Source organism: Lupinus angustifolius, chromosome LG06 (assembly GCF_001865875.1).
Source record: "Lupinus angustifolius cultivar Tanjil chromosome LG06, LupAngTanjil_v1.0, whole genome shotgun sequence".
NCBI lineage: Eukaryota > Viridiplantae > Streptophyta > Magnoliopsida > Fabales > Fabaceae > Lupinus > Lupinus angustifolius.
In genome coordinates this window covers 12,178,399-12,189,650 of record NC_032014.1, presented here as the reverse complement: position 1 = coordinate 12,189,650, position 11,252 = coordinate 12,178,399, and the positions used below count along the sequence as shown (strand labels likewise).

The window sequence follows — 11,252 nt, the reverse complement described above, 5'->3', positions numbered from 1 at the left end:
TTCAAATTTTGTTGTTAATGTGAAAATTCGTTTGAATAATTTATAAGCTACATTTATAAATATTGTCTGAGTTATAAGGTGTGTCCTAGTTTTGCAAACTCTAGACGCAAATCATCTAAACTTTTATTTGAAAAATAATGTACAAGATATATTTTTATTTGTAGAATTATATTAGGTTAAAGGTTTAGTTTGTTTTTTCTCAACAAAGTCAGATATAATTCGATGCCCCCATTTTTTGTTAAATGTATTTTTGAAATATATTTTAAAGTCGGATAAAAATTATGTGTAAACCATGTCAAATACTATAAGATGAATATATTAAGGAGCTAAAGTTATGAGTTTATTTAAAATTAATGATTTAATATTTGAATGTATCCCAGACTATATAATAATTTGATATTATAATAACCTTTTATACATCACAATAAATATAGTGAAATTTGCAAAAGATATATTGAATAGTATAAGTCAATATATAAATCTACAATTTAAATCAAATACCATGCTATAAAATAATGGTTTTATCAAACTTCAGAAGCATTATCTCCCATCATTTTAAATCTATATATGTATTAGTGTAATACATTGACAATGTAAAAAATTATATACAATCAGTATATTATATATCATTCATTTATATTATTTTTATTTAAGAATCAATAATGATTAAAAATGAATTATAAATGATATAATAATAATTTAAAAAACTTACATTTGTAAGTGTATATATCTTTTTTCTCTTTCTTTGTGTTCAATCTAATCCCACAAATAAGAATTTGACAATACTAAATAAAAATTAAGATAATTTTTAAATTTAATATTGTTACATCTAGTAATACTTGATTGATACTACTAGATTGATTTGAGATAGAAATATAATTATTTGAGAGAGATAATTTATGTTGATAGAGATTTAATGTTGAATTATGTTCCTTATGCTAAACTTTAACTTAGAGATATTAGATATATACTATTATTTTGTGTGGCGTAGAAAATATCATTAAAAAGACAAATATGCTTTGAACTTTCCTATATGTATTCTCAGTTTAGTAACCCTATCCTTCTGAGTCATCCCACAATTCACCAACAACACAAAATGGGGTGTGGCTCCTCTAAGCAGAGTGCCGAGGACACCGTAGCCACTGCTTACCGTCCACCACCAACAAGCTTCGCCGTGTTTGACATCAACTCCATCGAAGAACCATGGCTTAAGCACCGTAACAAAACTTCCTTAGATCTTCCCCAACATGAAAACAAATCCACTCTTACCCATGTTCCTGCCCCTATTCTCCAAAAGCTCAACATGCTCGACTCCACTGAAGTAGCTCCTCAATCGTGGGACGAAGTTAGCAAAACACTTGATGAGCTCAAGTCCGCGGTTAAACCATCTTCTGCCTTGCGACAGCAGGAACTACAACCGCAATCACAACCACAACCACAAGTACAGGTACATATAAAGAAGAATGTATCATTCCATACATTAGAAGAGTTAGATGCCAAATTACTCAAACCTAAACCAGAGTTAAAGAAAAATAAAAGCTACGGGTCTAAGGTTAACGAGTCGCAACCATTATTACCATCATCCCCACTATTACAAGGAGGAGGGTTAACAATTAAACCCGTGAAGGAGAACATTTTCGTAATGAGGGACAGGTTGGAGAGAGAAAAAGAAGAGAAAGTGTTAATTTTTGAGAAAATAAGACGTGACCCATTGACCCAGTACCCTGAAAGATGTCCTCCTGATGGGAGCGACTCCGTAGTGATATACACAACATCTTTAGGCGGAGTTAGAAAGACTTTCGACGATTGCAACCGAGCAAGAGACATGTTAGAAGGACACAGGGTGATTTTCGACGAGAGAGACGTGTCACTGCATGGCAAGTTCTTGAAAGAAGTGAAAGAATTGTTGGAAGGTGTTGAAGAAGGAGGGGTAGTGTTACCAAAGGTGTTTGTGAAGGGAAGGTATGTGGGTGGGTTGAACGAGTTGATGGAGCTGAATGAAACGGGTCGACTCGGAAGGATATTGAATGCGACGCGTGTGGAGAGAGGGGTTGGAAGACAAGCTTGTGGAGGGTGTGGTGGGGTTAGGTTTGTGCCTTGTTTGGATTGTGCTGGGAGTTGTAAGATCGGTGCTCATAAAGAGAGGTGTCCTAAGTGTAATGAGAATGGTTTAGTTCACTGTCCTGTTTGTATTTGATTAATGATGTCCCAAACCATGTCCGGCACTAAAGGAAGTTGAAGCAAAATTAGAAAAGATATGAAATGTTTAATTTTTTTAATTGACATTACATATTTTTATTAATACGGGATAAGTTTGGGAATGGAAATCCTTGTTTATATTTGATTCTTGCTTCATGCCAGATTAATATTTGTAATTGATAGCGTTTTGTTTTCTTCATACTTTTTTTGTGTGGTATATGATGAAGATTGTGAAAATGTAACTTTGCCTTTGGGATATTATGAATTATCCATTCCTCCGTCTGTAAATGTATATTATGTTACATGTGGAATGGTTGTGAACAGGAAATAGAATGTTTTGAATATTATCAGTGAACAACATGGGAAGTTATTTAGTACAAACCGTATCAAATATTAAATGCTGCATCAATGTATTATTCACACATCATTCTAATATACCCGTTAATTTAGTATTAAAATAACAAAAGAAAAAAAAAGTTCATAAAATCTACAAGTAGATACCGTAAACTATTTTTTCTTCCTAATTACTCCTTAAATTTTAACTATTTATAAAATTAGTCTTTGTATATATACAATTTTAAATTACTACCAATGAAATTTGACAAATAATTTACCATTTAATTTTGCAAATAATTTATAATAATTTTGTGTAGGGAGATGATTAATATACTCGTAGATAAGCCATGAGTAATCTTAAAAGGAACAAAAACGATCATCCAATACAATGCTAGCCATGTAGTTGTAAAGGAATCCAAAGTTTTCTTCCTCTCCACCCAATGTGATTGTGCTTGACATTACCATCAATGAGTGCTTACAGAACTATTCTTTGTTGTTAATGCTATAAACTACTCTTTGTTGTTAATTTATCAATGGGTGATTACGGAACAAATTTGGCGTTGGGTCGCGAGCAGTAGCAGCGGATGTATTTGGAGATAAATCTGTCTTATTTATATATATATAAATAAGGAATAATTTTATTAATAATTAAAGTTTAAGAATTAATTAGAAAGAAAAAATAGTTTATGATATTTAGTTGTAAAACACATAAAACTTAAGGGGTTTTCTCAACTTGTCCTACAAAAAATGGTAGAGATTAAAAGTTGTAAATAACGGGTCAGGATCCTCTCCCATATACGGAGGGGAGTAGATAAAAACAAAAGGAAATAAATTATTATAATGTGATACTTATTACTATGTTAGAGATATTGGGATGACACATCTATTTTAAGAGTAAAATAAATGTAATAACTTCTCTCTCCAAAGCTGAGATTCATTACGTAAATAATGTCACAGAGAAAATATGTAAATGGCAATTTTGCCATTTTCTATTCTCATTCCATCCACTTCTCGAATTCATAGGCCCTGCTGTTATATCGTCAGCCATCGTCTGTGGTCACTATGGCCAACTCTCCATTCTCATCTTTATTACTACTCACCCAAACTCATCCTGATTTTGACGAGGAAATGTGATTTAGTTAGTTTTGACTTTAATTTTCAACTTCATTCGAGTTTTTTAATGACACTCATGATCACCCCAAATTGCCCAAACCATATTTTATTATATATATATATATATATATATTTAAATTATATATATATATATATATATATAGGAAAAATTCCATGAAAAAGAATCATTTCCATGAGCCAAGCTATTATTTTTGTATCTCCATTTGAGTCTTTAGTACTAGAGAGTATCATAACTTGCAATCCACAAGTAGTAGTAAACGTTCATGGATTTTCCGCTCTATTTTTTTACCAAGGAAAATATATATAATAGATAAAAACTTAAAAACATTCATCTCAAGGAAGGAAACAAGAATGGCCATCTAGCTTAATCAAGAGATAAAACTCAACCAAATTAGCCCAGGATCAAGCTAACAAAATCTATCAAAACCCAACTGAAAAAGAAAAATAAGAGGAAAACTAAAGCCCATAATGATAGAAAGAACCAAGCCCAAAGCAATCTAAATCATAAGTTTTCTGCTTGACTTTGTCTAAAACTCCAAAAGATACACTGAACTTTTGCCAAAACTCAACTGAAACCATAAACAAAGGAAAATTAAATAATAGCAGACTAAAAAAGTGACTGAAGCTGTTCCTTTACTCTGTTTCCGGCTCGAACATGATTGCATCCAGTACAATGATACTTGTGGGAAACAAAAAAAACGAAGTTGAGAAGGATTGTATAACTAGAACATTTAGATAAAGATGAAATAGGATTGTATTGCATTGTCTCAACTCTCAAGCCACTAACACCATAGAAAGAAAGAGGCATCATTAACCACAAAAGAAAACTTGGCGAAGTTAAAGTAAGTCATCATCAAGTAACAAAATAAATATCATGATAACCCAACCCTAGAAATTCCTCGGAAAAATTCTCAATAGAAAGAAAATGGATAAGGATCTCCTCCTATCCCAAAGTATATACAAACCATATCACAAAACCACTGAAATAAAAAAAACAGAAAAAATAATAAATTTTTAATTTTTTTAATTAACATGATATATTTTTATTTGCTTAGTACAGATTTTGGGACAAGATCCTTGTTTGAGAAATAAGATTTGTGTCACTCCCACTGGCCACAGTATTAATTAATAATTAATTTTATGACGATGAAATAATTTAAAAAGTGTTATATATTGCGACTAAATAAATGTTATTCAGAAAAGCATTCCTTGAGAAATGAGAACTAAACAAATATGGTACTATGCTATAGTTTTAAACTTTAAAGGATCAGTTCGGACTGAGCTGTGGTCCCATTTCTGATTTAATTTCTTCACTTACAATTTAATTAATATAATTTGAAACCCAAAAAGCAAATATTAAATATTCACTGGCATATTCCTTTCACCAAATCTAGATGCCCTATCACTATCAGATTATTACCCTTATTTTTATTTCTTTTGCTATTCAATGTTTTCTTTACCAGCAATTGCGGACTAATAGAATGGATACTTTGTAGGTCAATACCGTGCTTCATAGTTCAAAGTTCAAAGTTCAAAGTTCAAACCCAATCTAAGAGGTAAAAGTAAAGTAAATTCTTCATCTAAAATTTGACAACTCCTTAAAGTTACAATAAATAAATTTATCTTAATCACTTTTTTCATGTATTGTTCATACATACACATCACAAAAACCGCGAGAGCAACAAAAATTATTCCAAGTTGGTTGTACATAAAACATTACTCACACACACAAAATGGAACCTTTTTATTTGTTATAGTATTCTCTATAACAAAGGTAAAGAATTATCGTGAGCAGTGAAAATTTTAAACTACAAATTAAATATGTATTTTATTTAAATATAGATATAGCAACTTGCTGCAATGTCAATTTATTAATTATTAGCAGTGTTTTAATAAATTACTTGGAAGATATTTATGTACAAAAAAAAATACGTAGAAACGGGTAAAAGTTTCATAACCTCCATTATTTCCTTACCAATGTTTTATCTTTCTTAATTTACATGAGTAAAAAAAATAAATTCTCTCTGTTGACTATTTCTATGGGCAAATGTTCTTATTAGGGGATGAACATTAATTCATTACCCTGTGCAATCTAAGATTTAGGGACACCTTATGAATGAATTTTGTGTTCGTAACATTAATGTTTTATTTTATGAGATTAAAAATGCTAGATCTTTAAATTACCAATAAAATGTTTTCTTCCTTTAAATCACTGTAGATTCCCAATTAATGAGAAAATGGTGTTGCCATATTAGACTGTGAACTGTGGAGGTTCGAAAACAATTTTTTTTTTACCAAATATCATTTTTCTATATAACTAATCATCCTTCCTTAAAAATAGTTTTTAAATTCTCTTTTTTATATAATAGTGTAATTTTCACCCATAATTAAATATTAATAATATCATATATTTGATAATGTAAAAACTCTTACATAGATAGAACATGTAATTTTTTTTGCTATCAAGAGTATCTCTAATCTTATAGTAAGTAATAATCTCTTTTGATGTATATAATCATCCCTCCTAATTAATGATGTTAACAGAAATCAAATTCTTCACATTTTTAATCTTTATATTTTATGCATCCATCCATACAAGGTGCCTCATCACCAGCACTCAATTCCTTCCTTCAACTCCAGAGTTGTTTTGTAATGACTCATATATCTAGATAACAGTAATACAAATTATGCGTTTGGGTTGATGTAAAAGGGTTGGGGTAGAGGACTATATATTAATGTAACAAGGAGAAGAATAGTAAAACACTAATCCTTATTCTCTAATAATATATAGTGGTAGCCGCTCAATACTCCCGAAGACGTAGGCACAATTGGCCGAACCTCGTTACCAAATCTCTTATGTTATTCTCTTGTCTCTGTACTTTTACTATTTGATTGTTCGCTTGTTCCCAACAATTGGTATCAGATGGCTCTTAACCCATGAGCCAAATTCGAGGTGGGGAAATTCGATGGAACTAGTAATTTCAGATTGTGGCAAAGGAGGGTTAATGATGTGTTGGCTCAACAAGGTCTATCAAAGGTGCTGCATGAGAATAAACGAGAGGGTATGGATCAACTGGATTGGGAAGACTTGAAGGAAAAGGCTGCGGGAACCATACGGCTTTGTCTATCAGATGAGGTGATGTATCATGTTATGGATCTGATGTCACAAACAAAGGTATGAGAGACATTAGAGAAGCGGTTCATGTCCAAGTCTCTAACAAATAAGTTGTATTTGAAACAGAGACTCTATGGCCTGAAGATGCAGGAAGGTGTTGATTTGCAATAACATCTCAACAATTTTAATCAAGTGATCAATGACTTGCAGAAACTTGATGTGGAGGTTGATGATGAGGACAAAACAATAATATTACTGTGTTCTTTGCCAAATTCCTATGAACACTTGGTGACAACATTGACGCAGGGAAAGACTCAACCAAACTGGATGAGATCACATCCGCTATCCAATGAAGATACACCTCTTTGACTTAGGATCAAGTTTAGATCGTTCATCATTGGGTACATGTACATAAGCAGGACAACCAAATATGCGTAACATATTATAATTGACTGAGTTACCTGTTCATACTACTTCTGCAACTTTACCATCCAATGAAGCCTGTAGTGATCTATTGATGACATAACATACCATACTAAGTGCCTCTGCCCAAAATCCTTTGGAAAGTCCAGCATTCAGTCTCATACATTTGGCCATCTCTATAAGAGTTATATTCATCATCTCTACAACACCATTTTGCTGAGGAGTCTTCTTCACTGAAAGGTGTCTCTGAATGCCATGTTCCTCACAGAATTTCTGAAACTGTGAGTTTTTTGTACTCCGTACCATTATCTGACCTCATGTATTTGATTTTTCTACTAGTCTTGTTCTCTACCTCTGCCTTCCAAACCTTGAACTTGGCAAAGACTTCTGACTTATGCTTCAGAAAATATACCCAGACCTTGCGAGAAAAGTCATCAACGAAAGTAACAAAATACCTAGAACCTCCTAGGGATGGTTCCTGAGTGGGTCCCCATACATCAGTGTGGACATAATCACATCAGTGTGGACATAGTCTAGAATGCCCCGAGTCTTGTGTTGGTCAGCCTTGAAACTAACTCGTGTCTGTTTTTCAAGCACACAATACTTGCACAAATCTAGCTTGCATTTGCTGACTCCCCTCAACAGTCCTCTTTTGCATAGTTCTGTCATGCCACACATACTCGTATGTCCCAAACGCATGTGCCATAATTTTGTAGCACCATGGTCTGAATCTACTAAAATCTCTTCAGCCACTCCAGCAACTCCATATAAAACTGTTCTCCGTAACAACTTGTAAGTGTTCCCTGCAGTCCTTTTACCCTTCATCACAGTCAGAACACCTTTGCATACTCAAAGAATATCACTGTCCCAATCAGCTCTATAGCTAAATACTTTGGCATGCAATATCCCCAAAGAAACCAAATTCTTCTTCAAATCTGGTATGTGTCTAACCTCACATAACGTCTTCACTACATCATCATCCATCACAATCATGAGTTCTCTCATACCAATAATTTCACATGCTTTATTATTTCCGAGATACACGAAACCAAAATTGCCTGCCCTGTATGTGGTGAACCATTCCCTGTTAGGCGTCATGTGGTGGGAACAACCAGTGTCAAGTATCCACTCANGAGATACACGAAACCAAAATTGACTGCCCTGTATGTGGTGAACCATTCTCTATTTGGCGTCATGTGGTGGGAACAACCAGTGTCAAGTATTCACTCATCTGTACTATAATTTGATGATACAGATAGTAGATCAACTTCACTGTTGTAACCAGAATCATCTTTCTATGCAACATTTGCAGATGTAGATACTCCATCTTTCCCCACCGGCTTACTAGGACTCCATTCATTGGGACAATCCTTTTTGTAATGCTCATTCTGTTTGCACTTATAGCACTCTACTGGTGTTCTGGCCCTGAAATTTGGTCTTTTCCCTTTGGCAGGACCTCCTCTGCCTTGTCTCCTCCCACACGCTTGCCTCCCTTTCGTATACAGACCATCGCTCTCATACCAATGTTGGATATTCCAAGTGTGAATGAAGAAGTCCCATATTGGGCAAAAATGGATGAGTGAAAGAAGCATATAAGTGGGCTTGACACCACATTTTGACCCAAAATCTTAAGGCATTAGGTCTATTAGTTCATCCACTTATATGTTCTTTAACTCATCTATTTTTGCCTAATGTGGACTTCTTCATTCACACTTGGAATACCCAACATCTCCCCCTCCAGTGTGAGTTCCCCTTCGAGTATTGTATACACCAGGGCTCAACTCTCTATCGACTTGCACTGCCGTTGGCTTATCCTTTCATCAACGGAACACGCCGCATTGACCTCTCGTCGGGAAGACTTTCAACACAAGGATCCCTCGTGGATCTACCGACCACTTGTCGCTTCAATACTCCGTTGAGCCGTCGAACCATCGACTCTAATACCACTTGTTGGGAGATCTTCATTGGATATACCAAAGGTGTGAAGGGGTTTAAGTTCTAGGATCCAGTTTCCAGAAAGGTGGTGTTGAGAAGAGATGCAATGTTTGATGTAGATTTCATGATGAAACAGTTAGTTTTGACATAAGTGGTTGAACCAAATGGAGATACTTTGAGATCAAATATGATTCCAGTGAGCAATGAAATGGTTCAAGTGAATAAAGGCAAGGAACCATGCACTAGTTCAGGACAAGAACATGATGATTCTTAGGCAGAGAGTTCAGGTGTGCAGGAGTATCTACTTGCTAGAGACAGGGATAGACGTCATATCAAACCTCTTTAGAGATATGACTTTGAGGATATGACTTCAGTTGCTCTCCATATCAGTTCAGGAGATCCATGTAGCTTTCAAGAGGCTATAAACAGCCAGGAGAAAGAACAATGGATGGGTGCCATGATGGAGGAGAAAACTTGATCCCAAGTCAAAGAGGTGTATCTTCATTGGATACACCAAAGGTGTGAAGGGGTTCAAGGTCTGGGATCCACTTTCCAGAAAAGTTGTGTTGAGTAGAGATGCAGTGTTTGATGAAGATTACACACAGAAATAGTCAATTCTAGTGAGCAACGAAACGGTTCAGGTAAATAAAGGCAAGGAACCATGCACTAGTTCAAGTTAAGAACATAATGATTCTCAGGCGGAGAGTTCAGGTGTGCAGGAGTATCTACTTGCTAGAGACAGGGATAGACGTCATATCAAACCTCTTTAGAGATATGACTTTGAGGATATGACTTCAGTTGCTCTCCATATCAGTTCAGGAGATCCATGTAGCTTTCAAGAGGCTATAAACAGCCAGGAGAAAGAACAATGGATGGGTGCCATGATGGAGGAGATGGAGTCTTTACATAAGAACCAAACTTGGGAGCTTGTTCCATTGTCCCAGACAAGCGTGCAGTTGGGTGCAAGTGAGTGTGCAAGAGGAAGCCAACAATATCAGAAAAAGAAGAGGAAAAGTTCAAGGCTCGTCTTGTAGAAAAAGTGTATTCATAGCAGAAGGGGATCGACTAAATGAGATTTTCTCCCTATTAGTGAGACACACTTCTATCAGGGCAGTGCTTGCCTTGGTAGCCAGCCGGGATATGCACTTAGAACAGATGGATGTGAAGACTGCCTTTCTCCATGGTGAATTAGAGGAGAAAATTTACATGACACAACCAGAGGGGTTCAGTGCAGCTGGACAGAGTCACTTGGTTTTCAAGTTGAAGAAGTCTCTACATGGGTTGAAGTAGTCTCCCAGATAGTGGTACAAGCGGTTTGACACTTATATGTTGAAGCTTGATTATAAGCGTTGTGAGTATGATTATTGTGTTTATGTGAGAAGCCTTGATGATGGTTCATTTATTTCCTGTTACTTTATGTTGATGATATGTTGATTGCTGCTAATCATTTGAGTGATATCAATTAGCTGAAAGTCATGCTAGGTAAGGAGTTTGACAGAAAGATTTAGGGGCTGCTATGAAGATTCTTGAGAAGGAGATTCACAGGGATAGAGGAGCTAGAAAACTATGGCTCTCCCAGCAAAGCTATGTTGAAAAGATCTTAGAGAGATTTGATATGAGCAATGCTAAAGTAGTGAGCACTCCATTGGCAAATCACTTCAAGCTTTCCCTAGATCAGTGTCCAAAGACAGATGAAGAGAAGAAATACATGTCAAAGGTTCCATATGCCAGTGCAGTGGGTTGCTTGATGTATGCTATGGTTTGTACTAGACCGGACTTGGCACAAGCAGTTAGTCAAGTATTCAAGTACATGTTGAAACCAGGGAAGCAACATTGGGAAGTAGTCAAATGAATTTTCAGATATTTGAAGGGGACTACAGGTCTCGATATCATGTTTGGCAGCCAATATAGTAAGCCTTCAGTTATTGGTTATATTGATTCAGATTATACAAGAGACTTGGATGATAGAAGATCCACAACAGAGTTTGTCTTCACCCTTGCAGGTGGACCAATTATGTGGAGATCATCAGTTCAATTTGTTGTTGTTATGTCCACAATTGAAGCAGAGTACATGGCAGCTGGTGAAGCTTCTAAGGAAGCCATGTGGCTT

The 11,252-nt window shown here is 35.2% G+C and overlaps 1 protein-coding gene across 1 annotated transcript; it reads left to right on the top strand.

Annotated features, from left to right (window-relative positions):
• Window positions 993-2,542, top strand: LOC109349896. Its single transcript, XM_019590947.1, has 2 exons — window positions 993-2,199; window positions 2,347-2,542. Exon 1 carries the CDS (start codon window positions 1,034-1,036, stop codon window positions 2,195-2,197), a length of 1,164 nt encoding a protein of 387 aa, XP_019446492.1. The 5' UTR covers window positions 993-1,033; the 3' UTR covers window positions 2,198-2,199; window positions 2,347-2,542.